The 27,754-nt window shown below is 32.5% G+C and overlaps 1 protein-coding gene and 1 pseudogene across 1 annotated transcript; both read left to right on the top strand.

Annotated features, from left to right (window-relative positions):
- Nucleotides 1-13,484: 13,484 nt before the first annotated feature.
- On the top strand, nt 13,485-19,582 carry LOC123914635 (annotated as a pseudogene).
- A 126-nt stretch (nt 19,583-19,708) lies between these two features.
- LOC123918117 (putative F-box/FBD/LRR-repeat protein At1g78760) lies at nt 19,709-26,836 on the top strand. The gene is made up of 6 exons (XM_045970078.1): nt 19,709-21,094; nt 22,408-23,624; nt 24,102-24,205; nt 24,390-25,376; nt 25,510-25,616; nt 26,479-26,836. Exons 4-6 carry the CDS (start codon nt 24,414-24,416, stop codon nt 26,564-26,566), a joined length of 1,158 nt encoding a protein of 385 aa, XP_045826034.1. The 5' UTR covers nt 19,709-21,094; nt 22,408-23,624; nt 24,102-24,205; nt 24,390-24,413; the 3' UTR covers nt 26,567-26,836.
- The last annotated feature ends 918 nt before the right edge of the window (nt 26,837-27,754 follow it).

A 27,754-nucleotide genomic window follows, 5' to 3' on the forward strand; every position in this document is an offset into this window, starting at 1 on the left:
AACTTGACACGTAAACTCCTACAAGTTTACCTAAAATTAAAATAATATTAAAATTATTATGTGTATAACATATCTTTTATATTATAAGCTTGTATACACAAGCAAACTCTAAACCCTAATTTGTTTTCCATGTTTTCCCTCCATTTTATCTTGCAATTTTTATTAAAAAATAATACAATTTTGTCTTGACTAGGATTCGAACCCATAACCCTTCAATGCAAGGCAATATTTCCAACCATTATGGCAACTATACCAATTATGATTAAAATTATGTGCAATAATTGATAAGCACCATCAATTTTAAAAGTATATCATATCAAAATTATTGTTGACTATATTATTCATCGCGAAATATTTTTATGTCTTTCCTGATCAATGATTTTTTTTCTACCGGATCATAAATTTAGAGAATAATTATCATGTAAGATTTGGAAAGTTATTATCACGTGTAATTTGAAAAGTTATTATCAAACTCAATTCTACTAAATCAATTTTTTTGCAATACAACCAAACACAACCATAGTCATGTCACTAATCACATTCATTATTTTGTTTTTAATATTGCAGATTTAATATTAACCGATGATCAATTGATATAATATGCACTAGCAGACCAATTGTGATTTAAATTATGTCCACAAAGTGTTAAGCTCCATCAACTTTCATAGGAAAGATTTCATACGACAATTAAGCACCATCAATTTTCATTGCACAATTTAAACAATTAAAAACCGATAATCTCTTATATTATAAGCTTGCTAACATAAGTTAACCCTAAACCAAAAAATTTTCCCCTCATTTTCTCTTTGTTTTTATTGCAGCTTTATATTAAAAATATACAGATTTGTCATCGAACCTGCATCTCTTACTTACAATAAAACATTTTAACCGCTAAAACATGTGCTTCAATTATGAAAGAATTTAGGAATCCTAATATGTTAACCCTGTTTTCAATAAATTTGAACGGCGGAATTAATCACAATTTTTATTTATTTATGGATGTCTACTTAAGTTTATGTTCTTGATTACGTCTTTAATTTTTTTTTAACCTTTAATTATCATCAATTTTTGAACCTTTAGTTATCAGCAATTTTTTTTTAATAAGTAAACAAAACGATGGGGTTCAAAAATTATTTAAAAAATATATAAAATATAAAATAAGCACATAAACAAATATAGAATAATTAGTCCATGAAATTCCCTATACTCTTATTGAAAATGCTCTTAGAATTTTTGTATTTTATTTTTTATTATTACATATTACACCTAATTAGACCCATGCACCGCATGGGTCAAAGTTCTAGTATACTAATATAATACTTTAAAAATGTCAATATTTCAAAATAGGCTAAATTGCACTTTTGGCCCCTTAAGTTTCAGAAAGTTGCGATTTTGGTCCCCTATATTTCAAAATAGCACTTTTGGCCCCCTAAGTTTCAGGAAGTTGCAATTTTGACCCCATATGTTTCAAAATAGCACTTTTGGCCCCCTAAATTTCAAAAAGTTGCTATTTTGGCCTCCTATGTTTCAAAATAGCAATTTTGGCCCCCTATGTTTACCCCTTTTGCAAAATGAAAGTTCAAGACACTTTTCTAAATGGAAGTTCAAGACACTTTTCTAAATCAAAATGACATAACAAATCAAGTCATTACATAATTAAAAAGACATAACAAAAAGCACGAAGAGTTTTCAATTTCCATTGTTTCCTATTTTTGGATTTGGAATTAGTTTTTTTTTTTTTTTTTTTTTACGTATAGTGAAAAATCCTTTTGAATAAACGTCACGAAGTATTTGGTTAATTCTTTAGGATTTGAGATTATATATGTGTGTTAGTGAAAGAATAATTTATTTTTTTTGAACGTAGTGAAAGAATAAATTTAAAGCATGTGACTTCTTCCTTTTATTTTTTTATTCTTTTAGTTTTTTTAATTATAAGATGACAAAAAAATGTTGACGTGGCAGCTAAGTCACTTAAGTGACTTGCCACATCAACTTTGACTCGATCAAAATTGACCTTTTGCAAAAGGGGTAAAGATAGGGGCCAAAAGTGCTATTTTGAAACATAGGTGGCCAAAATCGCAACTACTGAAACTTAGGGGGCCAAAATTGCTATTTTGAGACATAGGGGGCCAAAATCGCAACTTTTTGAAACTTAGGGGGCTATAAGTGCTATTTTGAAACATAAGGGGCTAAAATTGCAAGTTTCTGAAACTTAGGGGGCCAAAAGTGCAATTTAGCCTTCAAAATATTAACTTAATTATAAAGCCAAAATATACCATATTACCATATAAATGTTGCAGCTAGCATGTCCATAAACTTGCATCAAAATACATAAACTTGCATCAAGCTTGCTTTGAAGGATTGAACTTTATTGCTAGCTTGAAATTTCAAAGTTTAAATGAAAATGAAAGTAAAAAAAATCACAGTGAAGAAGTTGAATAGTTATTTGAGAAAAAAATATAGTGAAACTTTCACATTTCAGCTTCCAAATAATAACATAGTGGTTTTTATATCCAAAAAAGTGTAGGGAAAGTTTGTCTAATGGGCCGAAAAAAATGAAATGGGGTCATAAAGGGGAAAAAGTTTGAAAAGGTAAACTTGGAAAAAAAACAAGTAAACTCACTCGAGTTTACTCGATTTTAGCGTTTTCGCATCGAGTTTACTCAGTTAAACTTGTTTTTTTTTCACGATTTAACCAATTTTGCACACCTAGACTTGTAAACTCGTAAATTAACACTCGATTTTAACAACGGTGCTTACAATTTAGGCTCAATCTAAATTCTAGAACGACCAACAAGTCATATAGCTCCACTCCCAAACTATAAGTATAGCACTAGTGCAAAAATAAGAATATAACTTGATATATTATACTTCTTTTATTAAAAACGGGTGTAAAAGAGTTATGTCATAATATTATACACCATATTTAAAGAAAATAGGTGTAATAGCAAAATACTAGTCAACATATCACATATCTTTTATTGAAAACGGATGTAAAAGAGTTATGTTATAATATTATACACTGTGTTTAAAGAAAATCGGTGTAATAGCAAAATGTGAGAAAAACTAGATTTATTCAATATCCATAAAATAAACCTTACAAAAAAAACTAGATTTATTTAATAATAACTTGTTACAAAAGAAATTTAATAATAATCACATCATTCCTAGAAACAAATTTCTTGTATTTTGAACATAAAAAACAAAATTCTTAATTTTTTTTTGAGAAAAAAAAAAAGAAACAAACTCTAAACTTCATAAACACGTGCTCTCTCTACCAACTTTTTTTATCTCACACAACCCTCTCTTCCACTATCGATTGTGTCCCTCCACCTCACCCTCATTGGCGCCGCCGACTCTCTCCGTTCGTTGTCATCCATCTATGACCTCTTATCTCTTTGTTTGTTGCTCTAATATAAAGGTAAGCATCTATTTTAATCTCTTCATCCTTGAATCTACAAATAGAAGTTTTTTTTTTTTTAATGGAAGAGTTTTTCTACTTTGAACCCTAGGGTTTCTCTTTTGTGCATTATTTCTGGTCAACGATTTGGTCAATAAGAGAATCTATGAAGTGAATAAGGTAATTAATGAAACAATTGTGTTGAGTTTTTTTTTAAAAAAAAATTCTTTCATTGAAGGATTTTGTGTTGTGTTTGAGATTTTTTTCATCCGCGATGATTTTTTTGTGATCGAGAAAACATAGTCAATGAAACTTGTGTCTATAGTGCTTATAAACTATTTGATAAAAGTAGTGAACGAAAATTGTATCTATAATTTGCAAATTTCATGTGAAGTTTTATTTGACTTTGACTTTATTTACAAACTAGATAACTCACAATTGATAAGGGTTCGTAGATGTTGAAGATTTTCACAGACAATATGTTCTTGGTTTGTTTAACTCCAATGTTTTCGCTCAAATTTTCAGTTATTAATATTAGTGTAATTTCTTTCATAAGTTCTTTCTTTATTTAGTTCAACATTATCTTTCAAATAGTTGTTGAATTTATGATGTAATTAAACTTATTTTGGTTTCAGGAAAGACATTCGGTAATTGGAACTCTGACTATTTATTAAATCTTTAAAAGCACATGATGAATTCTAGGTATAGAAAAATTCGATTCTTCTTCACTAATTCTTCAGATTGTCTCAATTTTTGTTTCGTTGTCAATGATGTAAGTTAATTAGTATTTTTACTATAAAGTTGTTTAATTTATATGTGTTTGAATATGCATATATTCAATGACAAATTACAATATAAAAGAGAGTCCATCGAAAGAGGGTCTAATGCAAGTAGTTGAAGAGCTAAAGCAACAAGAGGACCAAAATAATGAAGAAAATACGATAAAACGAAGAAAAATGAAAAAAACATAAAAATATAGTTTATGTTTAATGTATGATTTTTTTGTGTGAATTACTTGAAGAATTTGATCTTTTTTAATTTGTTTCAAAAATTATTTGTTTAATGAATATCTAGAATTTATTAAATAGTAATAATAAAAATAATATTTCACACCTGTTATTTTGATAAATCAGTTTAATAGTTTTGAAATTTTGTAAATGATACACATTTTACATCCATTATACACGAAATTTGGTGTAAAAACCTTTAAAAATAATCTAAACAACAAACGATTAACACATGTTATAATTTAAAATAGGTGTAACATTCTTGTAATTAAGTATAAATAATGCACATTTCACACCTTTTATAATTAAAAACCGGTATAATATGTCGTTTTTAACACCTATTTTATAACCAGTGTAAATTTCTTGGATATATCTCACCGGCTGGATTCACACCGGACCAAAACCGGTGTGATCATCTACTTCTGTAGTTGATGACTTTGATTACTAAACACATTTAAAAAAATAGATTGATGATTAAATAATAATTTTGGGAGAGTGAATGATTGAGAGAGATATGATATTAAAAAAAATACCAAAGGTTAAATAATTGAAAATGGAGAATCTTGGTCTAGAGAATGTCCACACTGTAGGGGTGTGCAAAAATACCGGACCAAATTATAATTCGCACTGCATTAAACCATATTTTAAATCGAACCATTTAATATAGTTTTGAACCAAACCACTTTTTAAAAACAGTTACAATTCAATTTATAATTAGTTTAAATTTATGAGTTGATTTTTATTAAAAAAATATATTTTCACTTTTTTATTTTTCTTTTTACGGTTAAGTTTGTCAAAAATTGTATTCACAGTTTCACGCTTTCACCTCTTTCTCTTTCTCTAAGACTCTAACCCTAGCCCCCAAATCAATTTCCTTCAAATTCAAATAATCGATTTATTCGTCAATCTTGATTCTCTCGTTCGTTTAACTCGCTCAATCGACTGGCTCTGATTCCGTAACTCGGTTTGTCCTTCACATTTTCTGCGATATTTTCTGCTATATTTTTTGTGATATTTTCTGCGATATTTTCCGTAACTCGGTTTATTATAGGAATTTACAATTATTATTATCGTAAGAAAATGGAGATCATGAAAAAACTGGTTTAAAATCCAATTCCTGGTTAAAAAAGTATTAAAAATGGTTTTTTAAAAGACATTGAAAATTGTTTTAAAATCATTTTTTTTTTTTAAAAAAAACTAATTTAAAACCAATTTTTTAAAAAAGAAACCGGTTTAAAACCAGTTATCTGAAACTAAACCGGTTTATAATATAAACCGGTTCTAAACTGAACTGAAACTGGTTTAAGAAATAAACTGGTTTTTATAAAATGTGGTTTTTGTTGGAACAAAATTGGTTCTAAAGCCCCAAGTAAAATTTATAAGTTTTAATGATAACAATAAGTATTAAATAGGCATGGCAATAAAACTCATACCCGCGGATACCCACCCAAATCATACCCGCTTTGATGGGAAAAACTCGAGTTGACTGGATTTAGGTTCGAGTTTGTGTTTTCCCCGATTTCAAAAGATGGTTTTGGGGCGGGTAATGGGTACATTGATACCGACCCCGAACCCGTCCCGCTTATACTAAAAATTAGATTTCACCTATTTTAAATTAGAAACGCTTAAACAATCTCTTAAATTACGTTCATATATTTACTTTTTATTTTAATTTGAATATTAAACAAACCATTTTCTCTATTTTTTTTCCTTATTTAAAAAATATTGTTGAGAGAAAATAATTTTGGACATTTAACATTTTTTAATAAAAAATACTAAAATATAATCTAAATTCATGTGAAAAGAGGCGTAATGGAGATACCCGAAACCCGATGGGGAAACCCGATCCTCGTTGGGTATGGGTTTGGGGTTATCGTTTTTATCCCCGCTCGAATTTGGGATGGGTTTGGGGAAACCCGAACTTTATGAGTTTGGGTTTGGGGAGGGCAAAACCCATCCCCACCCCACCCTATTGCCATGTCTAGTATTAAATGCGCAATTGGAAAAACTAATATTTAATCTAAGTGTGCATGATCTTATATAAGTTAATTCTGATGTCCCTAAGTTCTTGAGAAAAGAAACAAGCTTTGAAAGGAAGCCTCTGAAGCTAGCAGCTATCAGAAGCAAGGAAGAGTCAAAAGCATCTGATCTTCAGAAGCAAGAAGCATAAGAAGCTAGTCAGCAGATATTGAGTTGATAAGGACCTTTCTCTGTTTTGGCATAAAGATTTTTGAAAAGGATAATTCAGCTTATCAACCCCATTCTAAGTTTGGAAGAGTTTGAGGTCAATCTGTGATAGTTTCTCTGTTTGGTACATACAATATCTCAAGAAACAAAGTAAGGGAAACTCATTACCACTTTTGTATGACATGTTGCTTTCACTGCTCTGTCCAAACAAGCCAGTTTCCAACGTCTTTGTACAACGGTCATCTACACATGGAGCGTATCACTTGGCTATATATACAACACTCCATTGTGAGATCAAACCAACAAATACGTTCTCTAACCTTTGCACACTCACTTCGATATTACAAGTACTCAAGCTCTGAATCTTTGAATTTCATTCACATCAAAAATACTTTGTAGTCTATATCAACTCATTGTATTTTAGCTTTAAGGTTTCATTGTGCTTTGTATTATCACAACAATCTTTATTTATCTTTAAGATTGAGAAGTCTCTTGCTTGTGTGCTTGAGCATTTTGTAAAAGTCTCTTGTTGTGTGCTTGAGCATTTGTAATCTTGTGTGATTATAGTGTAAATTCCTTGAAAGTGCAAGTGGACTGGACTACACTCTCTATTTGTGAGAGGAACCAGTATAAATTGCTTGTTTTAAGTTTACCTTAAAACATAATTCACCCCCCCTTCCCCTTCTTGTGTTTTCACACCTTCAATTTCAGTTACTGAATTGAACCACTACATAAATGGTTCAGGACAGTTCATGAACACACCCCTAGTCCACTGCAGCCGTGCACAGTAGCTAGGGATCTAAATCCTCTTGTGTTGAGTTCTTTATCGGTCACTACCTAAATGCTTTGCATGGCTTTCTTAACCACCTGTTTTGCTTTTGGAATATGAAGAAAAACATAATGAAAATCATTTTAAAAATTTCATTGTATTTCCTTATCATCATTACGGGGCTAAAAAAATGGTTGAACTTGTATATATAAACATACAATCTGAAGAGAAGGGAGACGTTTAGAAAGAGAAAAATGGTAAGAAAATAGTTTTTCCTTATTTTCAATTTTATATAAGTCTTACACATTTTATTGTTATAAAACAATAAATACGGTATAATTATTTTACAATGATCGATCATTGTCATATTTCAGTTGTCATATTAGTCAGAAAAGGAACAATATTTGGTGGAATGGGCAAAACCTTACTTAAAACCTAGAGTACGGTTTTATCAATTGATGGATCCAAAACTTCAAGGTTAATAATCTAGCAAAAGGAGCATACAAAGCAATGAAGTTGGTCACTTTGTCTTTGTCGTGACCAAAATCAAGACTGCTAATGAGCGAAGTTGTTAAGATGAAAGTCGTTGAGCATCTTAACAACTTCGCTCATTAGCGGCCTTGATTTTTTGTCACGACAAAGACGAAGTGTAACTAATTTCATTGCTTTGTATGCTCCTTTTGCTGAGTGTTAACCTTCAAATTTTGGATCCATCAAGTAATAAAACCATACTCTAAGTTTTAAGTAAGACTTTTCCCATTCCACCAAACATTGTTCTTTTTCCGACTAATATGACAAATGAAATATGACAAATGATTGACTATTCTAAAAAAATTACAACGTTTTTATCATTTTATAACAAGAAAATGCGTAAGACTAATATAAACATGCTTGATTGAAAATAAGGAAAAACTAATTTCTAACCATTTTTCTCTTTCTAAATGTCTCCTTTTTCTTCAAGTTGCATGTTATATATACAAGTTAATTTTTTTTTTTCTAGCTCCCATAGTGATGATAAGAAAATACAATGAAAATTCTTAAAATGATTTTCGTTATGTTTTTCTTCATATTCCAGTTGTGCTTCTTATATAGATAACTAGTTTGGATTTAGACCGCGAAAAATAAATATTTATTATGATATGTAATATTTTAATTTTTTTATGGTCTTTAATATTTTAATTTTAAAACTATTATATTTTGTGTAAAAAAAAAAACTATCATATTTAATAAACATCAATATATTATTAATATTGAAAGAAAATAGAATTTAATATTATTGCAAATTGGTTTTGACTAGACACCGTAGAAATATATTAAGAATTTTTTATATATTATTGTTTTATAAAAGACAATTACTAGAAGATATATAAAATTATTATTTTACTTCAAAAACTATATTTAACATTTTTTTAAAAAAAATTAGTTAAAAAAATATTTATTTGTTTTAAAAGTTACTTATTTATTTAAATATAATTTTTTATATGATTGATTATTTTTCTTACCTGATTTTTTTATAGCAGAATTAAGAGCATAATAATATCAAAGAGAATAACAAGCATGCTAAGGATGACACAACTTGTAAACCTTAATCCCTTGTCAAATGCTCACTAAGAAATAGAAAATAAAACAAAAAGGGAATACAAATACACTAACGAAATTTTAAATTAGGTAATCTAAAACAATCATTAGAAAATCATCCCGAATAAAAGCTGGTGAATAACTTCCACGTACCATCAACTCCTTGCAAAAAACGATAGCAAGAAATATTTGACTCTTTCAAGGCAAGTAGTTTGAAATAAATCACTAGACTAATACAAATAATAATGACATTGAAGACAAACCTTAAATCTTGATACCTGCAGATCTCAACATATCTGAAAATATTAAAGAAACAAAGATCAGGACCGTCATCCATAAGCCGAACTTAATTCAAGTAGTGACCCAAGATTATGCATCACCTCTTTATCTTTTAAGGAACCCATCACCAGACTTGTTCAACCCTGCATCATAACGGAAACTCCAACGCGATCCAACTGAACTAAACATAGATCCGGCAGTTCCAACCCAACAAAACACATGTGGACGGAAACTCCAACGTAGATCCAACTGACCTAAGCATAGATCGTGAATCACAGACAGCAATGGTAGTGAGAACGACCGCCAACGACAACGGTTAAGGAATCCAGAGGACTCACGACCCCAATTGGGGGGTTTGAAAGTGGTGTGGAAGGGTGGTGTTCGATTCATGATAACTCATCGCACCACCACTTAGACGACTACATCTTGATAGATTGGATTTGGGAGAAAATAGAGCAAGCAATGGTTTGAGGGCGGCGGATGTGGGAGAGAAGAGATAAGTGATGTGATGTATTTATAAGAGAAATTAAACGCCAAAATTAATTGTCGACCATAGGGATTGGACCCACTTTTATGACCTAATTGACTACTTTTTTTTTTTTACAAACCTAATTGACTACTTTATTTTTTACTAACAAACAACAATTTCATTCATTCAAATCGGTAGAAAGTAAATCGATTGAAACCATTACATATTCAAATTCGCTAAGAACTAAATAAGATGAATCTGCTAACAAGCTCACAACATCCGAGTTAATAGCATAAAACGACATAATGTCTGTGACAAAGCCTACAATTGATATGATAAGATTCAAGTATCCGAAATAGCCATACCCCCGGATCTGCAAATTTGACGACACTAAAGTCATTGAATCTGCACTCAATTTGGATCGAGACAAATCTGCAAATCGGGAAAACACCGTACTAAGACGAGACTCAAAACAAACAACTCCGCACTAAGACGGTATTAGAATAACACCAGACAAAAAAGAAATCACAACAAAGAAAACTCAAACAAATGTGTGAAAATTACTTTTTAAATAAAAGGAAATATAAAAGATCAAGAGGGTGATTTCAGATCAAAATTGACCCTAAATCACCTCTCTTTAGGAGATGAACAAGAAGAAAAAGCAAATAAGATACTTATTTTATATACTTTATGTATATTTATAAATTTTCATTATATTAATTAATAAATTGTTTTGTTTTTTTTTTTCGCTTTCGCCACCAGTTTAATCTGGTTCGACGGACAGTTCTGGCATCAAGTGGTTCCAGCCCTCTCCCGATTGCAGTTGCGGGGATCGAACCGAAGTCCTCCCTACCAAGTTAAGCGTCAATCACCATTAAACCAACTAATAAAATAAATGACATTGTATCTTTAATTTTATAGTTAATATTTAATAATATACAATGACATTAACTATATTAGATTTTCTTTTATGAGTTCATATCTTTTCTCTTTTATATATATATATATATGTGGGGAGGGATCAAATTACACCGGTGTAACATTTAAGTAATGTTACACCGCTCAATAACGCTTTAACGGATACAAATTTTACAAAATTCACCGTTGAATTGAAAGCTTATATTGTATAGATCATATATATTGAATTGTATAAAAATCTAAAATCGTTTGATATGGTTTTGAGATAGATCAAGATTAACGGTATTCAATAAAAACGCTTAAACCATTAATCTTCATTGGTCTCAATAACATATCAAATGATTTTAGATTTTTGTAAAATTTAACATGGATGATCTATACGATATAAGTTTTCAATCCAACGGTGAATTTTATAAAATTTGTATTCGTTAAAGCGTTATTGAGCGATGTAACATTACTCAAATGTTACACCGGTATAATTTGATCCCTCCCCTATATATATATATATATATATATATATATATATATATATATATATATATATATATATATATATCAACAAGGTCATTATAACTAGAGCTGCGTATGCGGGCTAGCCCGCCCCGTTTAACCCGCCCGCATAAGCCCGTATATTAAATGAGGCGAACAAGCCCGTCAGTGAATATAAACGAGTTATGATATTAAGTCCAAGTTCGGTCCGCGTAAGCCCGCGGGTTTAACGGTTAACACGCGGACTATTAAAAAAAATCACTTTTTTCAAAAAATTAACTAAATTATTCAAAACATAATAGTGGAAAATACCTTGCAGACAAATAACTATCCATTTGGACATGTATCCTTTAAATAGTAGCAAAAGTATATACAGCGACAAAGTAAAAGAGAGTGAAAAACATGCATGTATTCTAATGGTTTGTGTTGTTGTCTATGTGAGTAAAAATAGGAGTGTGTTGTTGCTTTTTATAATTATGTTTAAACTAAGTTTTATAACTTGTGCAGTCAAGTCCTCAAAAGTCTCAAAAATATTATTTTTAATTCAAATCATTCTTTTTTTGGTTCCCTTTACCAGTGTTGTGGGGACATCGGTTAGCATGACCCTTTATTTTGTTAAAAATATTGGATTTGGACATGGACCAAGTTATTTATTTTTTTACACAAAGTTATTTATAAGAGATACAATTTGTAATTAATTATATATAAAAAAATAAGGCGGGCCACGGGCTAACCCGCGAACCCGCAGATTTAACCCGCATAACCTGCGGTTTTAACGGTCCAACCCACACGGGCAATGAGAAATTTGTGGAAAAAAAACACCCTACATGATAATTCAAAATTTTATCCGTCCTTTATTACTTAAGTAGCGAATGTTATAAAAATGAGAATTTTAGAGAGAAAAAAAAAACACCCTCGTACCCATGAAATTTTCAAGATTTTAAACGTTGAATCCGCTACTTTAGTAGCGGATAGAAGTATTTTGATAATTTTGTAGGGTGCACGAGAAAAGGTGTAAGGTGGTAAAAGAAAATCTCTTTTTTTTCTTCTTCTTTGAAATGGACCATTTGCTTTAATAAATAAAATATAAATTTCTATTTTTTGTTTTGTTTACAATGAGCTAGGAATCGAACTCATGACCTATAAATTTCTATTTTAAATGTACGGTGCACTACGTATGTATATCAAATCTGCATGAATATAGTTTATTGTTATTTTAATTATATATCATTTAAAAATATATATTAATTTAATTAAAAACAATATGACTCGGTTCTCAGCTCGACCATATAAACCTTAAACCTATGAGCACACCGGTTCAATATATTTCGCTAACATTATAGAGGATAAAATGAAGGAATCTTAAGTCAATATATTCTATAAGGGGTAAACGAAATAATCTTTACGGGGGTAATTAAAAAAAAATATATTGCATGTGGTTAAGCAAGCCATGGCATAATCTTCGCCATTTTTTTTCCTATAGTTTTTTTCATCGGAGATAATCATATTTGAGATATTATCATATTTGCATTAAATGTAGACACATCTCTTGGTCATTATCTAAAGAAAAAAATTGTCAAGTAGCCTAATGGCTATAAATTCCACCCTTAAGGCGGATAAGTGAGATGGTCGAGGTTGGAACTTCAATCTCTTATATATATAATGCAATATATTTGTCAACTAAGTTAAGTTAACGAGACTTATTATCTGAATTTTTTATTAATACTAGAGTTTAGTCCATTAAAAAACAAGAATGGTTATTTTAAGCACTAGACTCAACCACAATGGTTATTTTATTTTATATTTCTTTTTCTTTTGAAAGATACTCAATTAAAAAACTATTGTTTTGTCCTCGTGAGCTTAACTCAATTAGTAGGAACATTGCATATATATTATGTAGGAGCCGAAGTTCGAACGTCAGACACTCTACTTATTCATCTTTGACGTGAAATTTTTAGCCATTTGACTACTAGACAAATAAAAATCTTTTTAGCCAATAAAAATACCACATAAGGTTGCCATATCAACTAGCCAAGTTGTAATACTAGTTTATTGCAAGTTACAAAATTTAAGCCCTGTCAAAACCCGAAATATCCTCTCCAAGTTGAGGTTTGTATTGCTTATGTATGTGCAGAGAGAATACAATCCATAGTTAATTACAATTAACTGATTAAGTAAACCCTCCATCATGTTACCATAATTACTTTATCATTTTTATCACTTCTCAAAGTAGTAATCATATACTAAGGGGGAAGTACCTTTTTTGCTTAAAGATGCAATAAAGTACCCTTTCTTTAGCTAAAAATAGTAAGACCCGGATTGTTAACTTAATCATTTTCATTAACAATCACACAAACACACCCTATAAATAATCTCACTCCATGCAATGCAAGAACCATCATATTAACACAAGTTCTCATCTAAGAAACATAACCATGGCTTTCACAAACTCATTTTCTCTTTTTAGCCTCTTAATCATTTTAACCATTTGGTTTTCATTCTCCAATGCTCAAAACTCACCTCAAGATTATCTCAACGTCCACAACGCGGCTCGTGGGTTAGTTGGCGTTGCAAATATTACTTGGGACAACACAGTTGCTACCTATGCTTTGAACTATGCAAATTCAAGGAAAAGTGATTGCAATTTGGTTCATTCAAATGGAGCTTATGGTGAGAATCTTGCAAAGGGATCAAGTGGTACATTTACTGGAGTTTCTGCAGTGAATTTGTGGGTTAATGAAAAACCAAACTATGATTATAACACTAATGCATGCATTAATAATGGACAATGCTTGCATTATACTCAAGTTGTTTGGAGTAACTCTGTTAGATTAGGGTGTGCAAGAGTACAATGCACTAATGGATGGTGGTTTGTTACTTGCAATTATGATCCCCCTGGTAATTATGTTGGCCAAAAACCATATTAATTACAATTAACAAGTTAATATGACTGAGCTAAAAGGGTCTCAACCATATAATATTGCTAAGTATCTATCATTGTTGCATTATATAATCATGGAACAAAATGAAATAATGTTTCACTATTTTGTTTTTCTTTTTTATGTAAGATTTTAATAATCTATGAATGTGTCATCCTTTTTTGACATATATATCATGGACTAATTAATACTTTATGTACTTGAGTTTCTCTTATTTTGGTTATCATTACATCGTGTGTGTCGGTATATGAATTACCAACACCGACAACCGCCATGGACAACCGCCAACAACCATGACTTCCTCCACATCTGATAACCAATTTAACCACCAATGACCACAACTCCGATCACTATTATGACCACCATCAATTCAAAAAGAAAACTACCTTGAACATGACCTTAAGCAGCAATTCGGCTCTATCAAACTAGTCCATAGAGAAATAGGCCAATATTTCAATTACGTGAATACCTAAAACTTGTTTCAAGATCAAACAATTTTACCTCTAAGGGTGCTAAAAAAAAGCAGTTCTTAGATTCCAGATGAACTGGGTTCATCCCATCACTATTATTTAGGGATGATAATTTGACCCATACCCAGCGGGCACCCGCAAAAAATACTCATAACGGATACGGTAAAAACCCGCATTTTGGGTACGGGCATGAGTATGGGTAATTACCCGCAAAAATGAACGGGTATGGGTGCGAGTACGGGTACCTTAGTACCCACCCCGCCCATACCCGCATAATATATATTTATTTATTTTATATATATTATTGTATAAATTACATATGTATATCAATTTTAAAAAATACAATACTATTAAACTATTACACATTTTTAATAAAAAAGTTTATTTATAACATAATACAAACACCATGTGAATATGTCAACAAAGAAATTAACTTTAACATGAGGTTAGTAAAATTTTTTTTATAATTTTGATGAGTCAACATTAAAATCTTTTTTAAAAAATTAATTATATTAAAATGATATGATATTTTATAATTGATCGATTTATTTTTAGTAAAATTGCGGGTAACGGGTACGGGTATGGGTATCTAGGTACCCATAGGGTATGAGGACGGGTACAAAGGTTGTTACCCACGCGGGTATGAGGATGGGTACAAGTATTTTTTCAAACTGCGGGTATGGGGATGAATACTATAATACCCTACCCATACCCTACCAATTGTCATCACTACTATTATTACTTTTTTTGCATTAAAAAAAAGAATATTTTTTTATGGAATGAAGCAATTTTTCATGAATTAATTAGGGTATTGCTAACTAGTGTCCTACCTCTAACGAGACACCGATTAGAAAAACAAAAATGGAAAGAAAAGTAATGTATGATACTTATAGTGGTATTATCATTGGAGATATGCTCTAAGCTCGTGGAGACGAAATCTAACTTAATCCTTAATATTTTTATATTGAGGATAAACTATAGTTTCGTTTTAACCTCGTTTTAAAAATCAAGAAGCAGGTACAACAAAGTTAGCACCTCATTTGGTGCACCGTAACGTGGAGCATTTGGTTCTTGAGAAACAACATTATTATTTTTAAAGGAGGAGCAACTAGCCTGGATGCTTTGATGACAAAAATCAAGTTTTTCTCTTGGCAATGGTTTATGAGGACACAATTCTTGTTATACTTTTTATAATTGGTGCACTAAGCCACTAATCCTCTAGCTTGTTTAGAAGCCATTTGATGCTCCCTTGTATTTATAAGGGTTGAAGTAGGGGTGCTCACGGTTCGGTTTGGATCGGTTTTGTGGCAAAAATTCATCCGTTCCAAAGTTAAAATTACTCGCGGTTCGGTTCGGTTTTGGATGACTAATTAAAAAAATCTAATCCAATCCAATTTCGTGCGGTTTAATTTGGATCGGTTTTTGGATATCCAAATTACAATTTTTTTTTTATAAATCAAAGGTATCCTCTGCGCGCAACTGCAGAGACTAATCCCCTTGAGGTAACTGAGATCTATTTAAGGGGTTGACCTCTCCCAACAAATGCTTCTCCATCAAATACATTAGATTCTAGATAAATCTAAAAATAGTTTTTGTTTTATATTTAAGTGCAGAGCGAGTATAACCAATGTTTTAAGAACCGGACCGGACCGGCCAGTTCAACCGGTTCGACCGGGAACCGAACATAGCAGCGGTCAGGATGAGTGCTAAGAACCGGTAGTCTGTAGAACCGGAAAAAAACCGTTTGGAACCGTTTGGAACCATCCTGAACCGTCCAAACCGTTGAACCGATGGCGGTTTTAAAAAACCGGCCGGTTCGGAATCTACTTTAAAAAATAAATAAAAAATCTTTTTTTCCCTATTTATTGTTTCTTTTCAGCGTAATAGATTCATAAGAGAAAAATATAAAAAAATGATAAAAGAAAAATATACCAGATCTTGAAAGAAAAACATATTACATACTTTCATCCACAAATAACACAAGCTGACATTGTTTTTATTCTTGAAAAAGATGATTATGTTTTGATTCATATTTCATGAGAGGATAACTCAACAATGAAACTAGAGGAAATAGAAGAAGGATTGAGAGAAAAAGAAAAGATAGAAAAAAAAAAGAAAGAAAACAAGGACAAAAAAAAGAAAAAAGAAAGAAAACAAGGAATGGAGGATGGAAAAGGTGGGTGGCGGCTGTGCACTATGCTGCTACTTACTTTTTCATTTTATTAATTCTAGGGTTTGTTAGTACTTAGTAGTAGTAGTTTGTCTAGTTATATAAGTGGGCTTAAAAGTATTGATGTTTGATAAAAATAAAATCTTAGAATATATCACACTAATAAGCCCAAATAATAACATTACTAATTTAGTAAAAAAAATATTACTAATTAGTTCATTTCCATATTATTATAGAATAATTATATAAACGGTTCAATGGAAACGGTCCAATAACGATTGAACTGGTTAGACCGGTTGACCCTTGAACCGGAGGTCACAACGGTTCAATCTCCGGTCCGGTTCTTAAAACATTGAGTATAACTTTATAATAAAAATTTTCAATAAATATAAAAAATAACTTTTCTGTTATGTCTGGAACCGGAGTTGTAATTGTGCGGTCATATAGAAAACATAACACATTTTCTTCCCTCCGAGCAAAACAAATAAGAACCCTAGAAATACAAAACTGGTTGTATGACCCCAACTCTCTGTAAACCTTACTCCGACGTGTAAATCGTTCATTTCAATTTCAAGGTATTTTCTCAACTTTTCATTTTCCAATTGTAATCTAAATCTACCACCACTTTACTCAGATTTTATTTATTTTGTTCTCATATTCGTGTTCATTTCAATATTGATGTTTAATTTAGCGCATGATATAATGATTCCACCCAACACCAAGAGAGCAAAGCATGATGATAATGATAATGAAGACAGACTCAGTGACTTACCCGATTGTGTTCTCCTTCATATTTTGTCATTTTTGAATTCCAAACACGCCGTTCAAACTTGCATTTTGTCCCCAAGATGGAAGAATCTTTGGAAATATATTCCTACCCTTATATTGCATTCCTCTGAATTTAGAACCGCAAAGAAATTAGGCATGTTTGTGACTAAGATTTTGACTCTTCGTGATACCTCAACTGCACTGCACACTCTCGATTTTAAGCGTATAGCCAGTTTTGAGCCTCAACGGACTCTCAAAGAGATTGTGAACTATGTTTGTTCCCATGATACCCAGCTCAAGCAATTAAGAATCTCCGTTAAAGGTGATATTAGTATCATTTTGCCTCGCATTTCTTCATGTCAGGCTCTTACATCTCTTAAGCTCTCTGTTTATGGTAAAGGTGTATCTAATTGTGAAAGAACATTATTTCCAAAACACCTGAATTTTCCAGCATTGACTAGCTTGGATCTATCTAATTTTGCCTTTTGCGCAAATGACAATGCTGATCATGCCGAACCATTTTCATCCTTTAGCAGACTGAATAATTTGATCATTTCTAGATGTAGCGTAAGGGATGCTTCAATTCTAACCATATCAAGTGCGACCATTGTACATTTAACTATGTGTAGTAATAGCTCATCTGACTTTACCAAAATCGAGCTATCCGCTCCAAGTCTTCATACCATTACTTTTTATGGTACTCCTAGTCAGAGACTGTATGGAAGCAGTCTTTCTTCAGTTAAACAAGTAAATATTGATGCAGACATATTTATAAGAATTGGGGAGCCTCATTTGATTCTATTAAGCTGGCTGCAAGACCTGGATAATATAAAATCATTGACAGTCACTGCAGGCATTCTTCAGGTACTTGTACTTGCCATGTTTCGAGGTTTCATGTTTACTTTCTTCTTAAGATACTGTTTTTTTTTTCTTTCCAAATTTTGTCAAAAATCAAGTGGCTTGCATCAAACTAATCTTAATTCTCCCTAATTGTGTAGATTCTTTCCTTAGTTCCTGATTTATTCAACATTAAACTCCCTTCCTTGCATAACTTGAAGTCACTGAAAGTAAAACTGAAACCACGCCCTTATGGATTATCATCTTATATAAGGAAAGAAGTTGTGTACAAATACAAGTCGCGTAAAGAAGCTCACAAGATACGTCTCAAAGAAGCAGATCAATCATATGTAATCATACCTGAGGGGATAGTAGACTTCTTGCTTCAAAACTCACCATCTGCAGAAGTTGACATCATCCATTACAGGAGTGAGGAGTCCGCAGGAAATTATCCAGTCGGTTGAAATGGACCTCCAAACTAAGGTACATTATTCATTGTAGTTGATCTTGTGATTTGCTTTCGTTGATGCGTCATTTGTTTAGTCAATGACTTATTCTGAAAGAGAAGGACTATCCATTAAAATTGGAAACAAATGAAACTACAAACCCCCATTTTCTTAAACGAAAAATAAAGTTAACTTTGTTTTAGTTGTGTGATACTATTCATAATATGCCTACTGCCTAGAGTGTTTTTGGAAAAATATCTTATGATATTCAGTACCTTTCATATTCAATTGTTGTTTATGTTTCCTTTGTTTTAGCTCTTGTAAAGTTTTTTGAGTTGATAGATGTTGCTTTGAGTATTGATACTGTTACTTGTTAGGCTTTTGATAGAAGATATAGTTGAGAAGAGTCAACACAACACCCACATCCAACCTCAAAGATAATGGGCTTCGAAGAGTGCTCATCAACAGTATTGCCTTACAAGTTACAATGCCTTCTGCGTCAACCTTTCTTTTGGATTGTAGTTCAAAGTATGCCCTGGGATATTAGATATCAGATAAGTGACTGAAAGTATCAGTTTGCTGAGTGCTGACTATACTGACCTTGTACGTTTTGACATGCAACGGATCATTCACATGAAGTCTTTTTGAGATTGGCGAGATTATTCCATCTGATAGTCTCCAATTTAATGCTAAATTCCAATATACTGATGGAGGAACCTGCATAGAGTATGTCTTGGCCATTTAATTATGTACGAATCCTGTACTAGTCCCGTTATATTGGTCCTTGTCTCTGTATGAACAGGTGTGTTGTTTTGCTTTTGGGAGCCTAAATGAATTATTGCGTTGTTACTAGATATTTTCTTTGGTTTTTATATAATTTTGTTTTCTGATCTTGATAATTCATGTTTTTTGTTGATCTCACTCGTACTAAAGTTGAACCCTGCATTTATTCATATTTTCTTGATACATGATTGTTTCCGATGGAATGAGGGGCTGAAATTAAAAACTTTAGCTGTGACTTGTATTAACACTGAAGCTTCTCCTCGGGGATGATTTTGGAGGGCTTTTTCAAAATTCTTTCCCATTTGGTTATCATTCTCCAATGCTCAAAACTCACCTCAAGGTTATCTCAATTCCCCCAACACCGCTCGTGTGCAAGTTTGTGTTGCAAACATTATTTGGGAGTTGGGACAACACAGTTGCTACCTATGCTTTGAACTATGCAAATTCAAGAAATCAGTGATTGGAATTTGACTCACTCAAGTGGACCTTATGGTGGGAATCTTGCCAAAGGATCTAGTGTTACATTCACTGGTTAATTAGAATCAATACATGATTATAACATTAATTCATGCATTAATGGAGGACAATGCTTGCATTATACTCAAATTGTTTGGCGCAACTCTGGTCGTTTAGGGTGTGCAAGGGTACAATGCACTAATAATGGTGGTTCGCCACTTACAATTACGATCCCCCGGGAAATTATGTTGGCCAAAAACCCTATTAATTACAACTTACAATTTAATATGACAGAGCTAAAAGGGTCTCAGTCATATATATATTGTTTTTGGCAAGTTTTTGAATAATCTCTAAATGTGTCATCCTTTTGACATATCAAGTACTGATATTTTGTGTACTATAGAATTGGTATATCGATTTTAGTGCTCCCAAAGCTGTGTATCTCTATGTTCTCTTTTCTCTTTTTAATTATGAACATGATGTGTAGATAAGGCAAAGTCTTCAATATCTAACTTAGATATTAATTAGGTCCAATTTCTAAATTCAATAATCACTTTTACTTGCGTTTAAAGAGTTACCATTTCGAAACGCAATGTAACCAACAAAAAAAAAGTTACCATTTCGCATCAATTTAAAATAATAATTGAGTAAACGAATTTTCTATGTTCCAGACCAGACAAAAACCTATTCTTAGCAGATTTTCAATCCAAAATACTAAGTGATACTTATTGTGCCCTACGACACATACAAGTGAGTTCCTTGATTAAATTATCACCCTTTAACCATCATTGATCGGTGATCTGCAAATCACACCAAAATTTATGCAACTGTGAAACTGTTTTGTGCACCGGTCTCATTACACATTACACATCAGCTATAAAAGGAATGCAACCTATGGTGAAAGCTATATTATTCGGAAAACTGTGTCTGAATAGCAGACCTATAATTTTATAGGATAACTTGTGTGCAAATTTTCAGAGTCCCTTTAAGTCTTGAGGAAGCTTCTAGACTGTTTTTTGCTCAGAGTTTGGAAGAGTTGAAGAAGGTTGAAAGAGATGAGATCAATCCAAGTGGTTATTATGATTCGCAACACACCAAATCCTTCACCTCAACACCCTTCAAACGTCAGGTACTTCATTATCTTCATTCCATACTAATTATTGATTGTAGGATTGGATGTGATATATGACAGAAAAATTGTTTATAAGTCGTGAAAGTTTGTTACCGTATGAGTTGGACTCTTGGCTCTGAATTAGACTCGATCTAAATTCTAAGATATTATCTTAGTCTATTTGTCTATCTTAAATCCTTTGGATTATTTGTTATTGGATCACTCAATCTCGTCGTGAGCTCCAGGTGTCATGTACGTGAGTAAAGTGTGTTGAAGAGTATGTGATATGACCTAAAAAGTGTGTAGGTGGACCGATGTTTAAAAAATTGTCGGGTCCTAGTTCAACAGGTTAAACTAATCGGTTTGATTCAGTTTTTAAGACATTGAGGTTGCATCTTGAGCAGAATTATAATATAGGAGTATTATATTGAGGAGATGGAAAAGTTGGCGTATAAGTTGCTGGAACGTATAGCTTTGAGCTTAGGTGTTGAAGCAAAGAGGTTTGAAGAATTCTTTAAGGATCAAACTAGCTTCATTAGATTCAATTAGTATCCTCCATGCCCTTACCCTCGCCTAGCTCTTGGCGTTGGACGGAACAAAGATGCCGGTGCCTTAACTACTCTTGCCCAAGATGAGTTTGAAGGTCTTGAAGTGACGCGTAAAACAGATCAACAGTGGGTTCTTGTAAAAGCTACCCCCGGATGCTTATATTCTCAAAAACTAATTATACTACTGGCCATTAATTTTGCCGTTAAATTTTTTTTGCTAAAAAAGTCTTTTTTTTTTGACAGATACTAAAAAAGTCTTTTGAAATCTCAATTCAATACAACCCCCTAATTAAAATGAATGGAAAATATGAACCCTAGAGAATTGTTGCTTATCCAGTCTGCTTAGAGATTCCTTAAGTTGCTTATCAAGGTGTTTTTATTATAGAAAAGTAAACTGTCAATGTTTCAACACAATCGTGAGGTATTTTATAATTTCTTCCTCAGTTTTCACCATTGCAATAGAACATCATTTTACCGCCGTATATTTTCTTCTCTTTGTCTTTGAAATATTTGTTGGCACAAACTGTGTCCAGACCACACTGTAGCGGAGGCGACTGGATGCAGTATGGTTCAGGGTATTCTTGTAATCTAGACAGTAGTATTATATATATGACTTGTAACATTGAAAACCGAACTTCATCATTAAAGTAATGATAAAGAACTATAGTTGCTTTGTAGTCTGCATAACCAACGACCGTGTTAATTGTTTGTGGTTTGCATTTTCTTTTACTCTTCTGTTACTAGTTGTTGTTCTAACAGTTATTCTGTTTTATGTTTGTTTAGGTACTTGTATTTGAATAATGATGTCTACTTCAGCAAATGAGGTAATGATTTTACCAAAGATTAAGAAACTAAGGCATGATGATAATGAAGACAGATTGAATGAATTAACTGACAGTGTTCTCATCTACATTTTGTCATTTTAAATACCAAACACATTCGTTCAAACTTGTGTTTAATGGAAACATCTTTGGAAAAATATTCCCACCCTTAAATTGCATTACACTGACTTTTCCACTTTGAAGAGTTTTGACAAATTTGTGTTTAGGATTTTGTCTCTTCATGATGCCTCAACTACACTTCACACTTTCAATCTTAAGCGCAATGGTAGTATTGGGTCTCGCCTAATTAAAAGGGTTGCAAACTATGTTTTATTCCGTAATGTCAAGCTCCGTCATTTAGGAATTGATGTCAAATGTGTGACATCTTGCCTTGCATTTCTTCATCACTCTACCATCACTGAACCTATTTGTTGCCACTAAAGGCCATCATAATAATGGGAGAACATTATTTCCAAAATATTTGGATTTGCCAACATTAACGAACTTGCACCTAGAATATTTTTCCTTTTTGGCTAGTGACGATGGCCCGATTAATCCCTTTTTGGGATTTAAAAGTTTAACTAGTTTGATCCTTCGCAATCGTAATGAATGGTGAACACGAGTCCTTAGCATACCAAATGTGATGCTTATCAATTTAACCATGCATGATAGTTCCATACTCAATTCCAAACTTCAGTTATCTGCTCCCAGTCTTTGTACATTTACATTTAGTGATGCTTTTCCAAGTCGTGAGAATTGCTCTTTATGCTTATTACGCTGGCTGTTAGATCTTTATAGTGTACAGTTATTGACACTCTGTAGGTACTCTTCTGGTACCTTAACTTGACATGTTTTGAGGCTTTAATTTTACTTTCTTCTTAAGATACTTTTTTTTTTTTGGTTTCTAAATTTTGTCTAAAATATTTTGACTTGTGTTAGACTGATCCTAACTCATCCTCACTTTTCATTGCTCTGGTTCTCTCTCTCTCTCTCTCTCTCTCTCTCTCTCTCTCTCTCTCTCTCTCTCTCTCTCTCTCTCTCTCGTTTCATATTTATGGGTGGAGCTTAAGATTTATTCCTGGTGTAAGTTAAAGTCTCTGAAAGTACTGATCAAATTATCTTTAAGCATGCCTTATGGAATAGTGGACTTCTTGCTTCAAACTGGCAAAGAAGCCAAAGGTATGTATGTTATTTTGCTTACAAGTCGTTCTAGTCTGATTTATAAATAAAAGCATAATTTAGGAACTCTATTGTTCCTTTTAATTCATTTTGAGTTTCCTTTGTTTTAATTGCTTGATCATTTTGAAATATGCATGCTTCCTAGAATCTTTGTGCAAAATATTTATAAGAATTGCTTGTCAAATTAGTGGTCATGGTTTGATTCACCAAAGAAAACGGAACCAAATGGTTTAATTGCAGTTTTGATCCCTTTATTTGTCGATTTCTGAATTTTGGTCCCCACATTTTAAATTTCCCAATTTTGGCCTCTCATTTTTTTCAATTTCTGAAATTGGACTCAAATACTTAAAATTATGCATACATGACATATTTTGATATGATGTGGCAGCAAATGGACCAATCAAATATTGGTAATTCTTCTTTTTTGTTGGTCAAATAGTTTAGTGTCTAAAGTAATGCATTTTGTTGGAACCCTAGAAAACTGGTTCTATGAACCAGTCTGTAGATCTCACTTCACCGTTTCTATCCCGTACGAAATAGAGCGAAGTGTTTGCTTGGATGTGTAAATCGTCAATTTCAAGGTATGCAATCTAGCACCTCTTTCCACCGTTCCTATCCATTTTCCCAATTGCAATCTAGTACGACTTTGATGAGATTTGAAAGCTCGCCGTAGATTTGATTCTCTTTGTAACTCAAATTCGTGATCCGTTGTATAATATTGCAGAAAATGATTCCACGTTGTTTTTTCCTTTTATGCTTGTGCAGGTACCGGTAGTTATCTGAGTTGTAATGTCTAGTTTAGCGCATGAGAAAATGATTCCACCCGACAACAAGAGAGGGAGGCATGATAATAATGAAGAGAATGAAGATAGGTTGAGTGACTTACCTGATTGTGTTCTCCTTCACATTTTGTCATTTTTGAATTCCAAACACGCCGTTCAAACTTGCGTTTTGTCCCCCAAATGGAAGCATCTTTGGAAATGTATTCCTACCCTTATATTGCATTCCTCAGAATTCTCCAATGCAAAAAAATTAGCCATATTTGTGACTAAGATTTTGAATCTTCGTGATACCACCACACCTTCACTGCACACTCTCGATTTTGAGCGTTTGGGCAGTTTTGAACCTCAACGGACTCTCAAAGAGATTGTAAACTATGCTTGTTCCCATAATACCCAACTCAAGCAATTAGGAATCTGTGTTAAAGGTGATAGTAGTATCATTTTTCCTCGCATTTCTTCATGCCAGGCTCTTACGTCTCTTAAGCTTTGTGTTTACCCTAAAGGTCTTTATAGTAATGGGAAAAGAACATTATTTCCAAAATCTCTGAATTTGCCAGCATTGACTAGCTTGGATCTAACTTATTTTGCATTTTGTGCTAGCGACATTGCTGATCATGCCGAACCCTTTTCATCATTTAATTGCTTAAATAATTTGATCATTTCTAATTGTACTGTAATGGATGCCCCGATTCTAAGAATATCAAGTTCAACCCTTGTCAATTTAGCTATGTCTAATAATTCATCTGACTTTACCAAAATTGAGTTATTCGCTCCTAGTCTTTATACCATTACTTTTGATGGTGTTCCTCATCAGAGACTGTGTGGAAGCAGTCTTTCTTCAATTAAACAAGTAAATATTGAAGCGGACATATTTTCAAATACATTTGAGGAGCTTCCTTTTGTTCTATTCAGCTGGCCGCAGGACCTTATTAATACAAAATCATTGACAGTCACTGCGAGTAATCTTAAGGTACATTAACTTGCTATGTTTTGAGGTTTCATGTTTACTTTCTTCTTAAGATGTTTTTTTATTTCATTTACAAATTTTGTCAAAAATCAACTGGCTTGCATCAACCTAATCATAATTCTTCCTAATTGCTCAGATTCTCTTCTTAGTTCCTGATTTATTCAAGGCTAAACTCCCTTCATTGTTGTGTAACTTGAAGACACTGAAAGTATGCAGTCGGATGAAATGGCCCACCAAACTACGGTAAACTATTCTTTATACTTGATCTTGTGATTTTCTTTAGTTGATATGTCATTTCTTTAGGCAGTGACTTATTCTTGCAGAGGATTATCGATTGAAAAATAGGAAGCAAGTGAAACATCAAACTCGCAAAGAGGCCACAATTTTTGTGGTTTTCATTCATAACTTTGAGACTCTATTTTTCATTTTTTAACAAAAAAAAATAATAAAGTTTACTCTTTTTTTTAAGACAAAAGATGGGTTGCAGGATAACTGCGGAGCCCTAAATATAAGAGAAATAAAAAGAGAAAGGAGGGGGACCAAACCAAAACCCTCTTAAAGGTTAACAAAACGAAAGTAAGGAATACCTAATCTATTTCTAGAATAGTCAGCCCTAATAACCTGAGGGACAAGAAAGCACCAGCTATTAGCATTCAGTAGGAATCTTGTTATGCAAGGTTCAACAAAGAAGAAGAGATTTAGAAGGAGGGATAGAAGAGCTTGAAATCAATTTAGCCCAAGGAATCTTCTGACGAGGAGGAGATTGGAAAATATAAGCATCCTTGAGGGTCAGAATACCAGAATTATGTTTCCAAAGAAACTCATCCTCAGAAGGATCAAATGGAATTGTGTTTGATAAGCATCATTCAAGGCCTGAGAGATATTCCAGTTATAATTAAAAATGAAATTTGGAAACTTTTGCAAGTTTCCTTTCTTTTAGTTGTGTGATACTTTTGAAGTATGCCTACTGTTTAGAGTGTTTCCTTTGTTTTATTTTATGAGATTTAGTATCTTTCATATTCAACTATTGTTTATTTCTCCTTTATTTTAACTCTAGTTAATTTTTTGAATTGATAAATTTTTCTTTGACTATTGCTATTGTTAGTTTGACTTTCGATACATCATCAAACGAAGATACAGTTGAGAAGAGCCAACCCAACACCCGTTCCCCACCTCAAGATAACAGCCTTTGAAGAGCGTCAACCTTACAAGTTACAATGCCTTCTGTGTCAACCTTTCTTTTGGATTGTAGTTCAAAGTATGCCTTGGGATATTAGATATCAGATAAGTGACTGAAATCAGTTTGCCGAATGCTGACTATATCAATCATGTTGTACGATTTGACATGCATTAGGTCTGTGTTTTTGTTTTTGGGAGCCTAAATGAATCATTTAGTTGTTACTAGATATTTTTATCGATGATTTCTTTGGTTTTTATATAATTCTGTTTTCTGGTGTTGATAATTCATGTTTTTTGTTGACATCACTCACACAAAAGAGAATCCTGCATTTATTCACATTTTCTTGATCCGATATTGTTTGTGATGGAATGAGGGGCTGAAATAAAAAACTATAGCTGTGATTTTGGAGTGCTTCGAAAAATTTCAAAATCCTTTCGCGATAATAATTTCTAATACTCTCACAAAAAGGAAAATCATGAAGTCTTTCTCTTCTCTCCTTGCCAAAAAATACTTCAAAATAAAGTGGTTGAACTCACATGATATGATACTCTTTCTGGTTAAAGGATTTTCTTTCAATGACAAGGATTGTGTGGTACTCAAGGAAAGTTATTCATTCTGTTAATTAATTGTTATTGCTTAAGTATCTCTATGCTTTTTAAATCATTTCCACAGTTATCTGCTCCCAGTCCTTGTACACCCCTTCATATAAACTATGCGGTATTGGTCTTTCTTCTGTTAAACAAGTAAACATCGATGCTTTTACATGTCATCAGAACTGCTCTTTAGCCTTAAGGTACTATTCAGGTACCTTAAGATTTATTCCTTGTGTACGTTGAAGTCACTGAAAGTACTGATCAAATCATCTTCAAGCATGCCTTATGAAATAGTAGACTTCTTGTTTCAAACCGGCAAAGAAGCCAAAGGTTTAGGCTCTATGTTGTTCATTTTAGTTCATTTTGAGTTTCCTTTGTTTTAGTTGCTTGAGTATTTTTGAAATATGCATTAAGTCATTTTGGAAGACATGTTATGAGATATTCGACGGTCATAATTGCCTGTCAAACTAGGAGTGGTCATGGTTTGATTCACCAGAGAAAACTGAACCAAATTGGAAACCATTTCAGCTGAACCAAATTGAATCGGTTTTACTGTTCACCAAACTGAACTGATTCTTTGGTTCTCTGCATCGGTTTTAAAACTTTTG

Source organism: Trifolium pratense, linkage group LG3 (assembly GCF_020283565.1).
Source record: "Trifolium pratense cultivar HEN17-A07 linkage group LG3, ARS_RC_1.1, whole genome shotgun sequence".
NCBI lineage: Eukaryota > Viridiplantae > Streptophyta > Magnoliopsida > Fabales > Fabaceae > Trifolium > Trifolium pratense.

What these genes read in the sequence shown, in the direction of transcription:
- LOC123918117 (XM_045970078.1), top strand. Translation starts at nt 24,414, where the DNA reads ATGTCTAGTTTAGCGCATGAGAAAATGATTCCACCCGACAACAAGAGA. An exon ending in TCACTGCGAGTAATCTTAAG is followed by an intron (nt 25,377 to 25,509) that starts GTACATTAACTT and finishes CTAATTGCTCAG; the next exon opens with ATTCTCTTCTTAGTTCCTGA. An exon ending in AAATGGCCCACCAAACTACG is followed by an intron (nt 25,617 to 26,478) that starts GTAAACTATTCT and finishes TGCTATTGTTAG; the next exon opens with TTTGACTTTCGATACATCAT.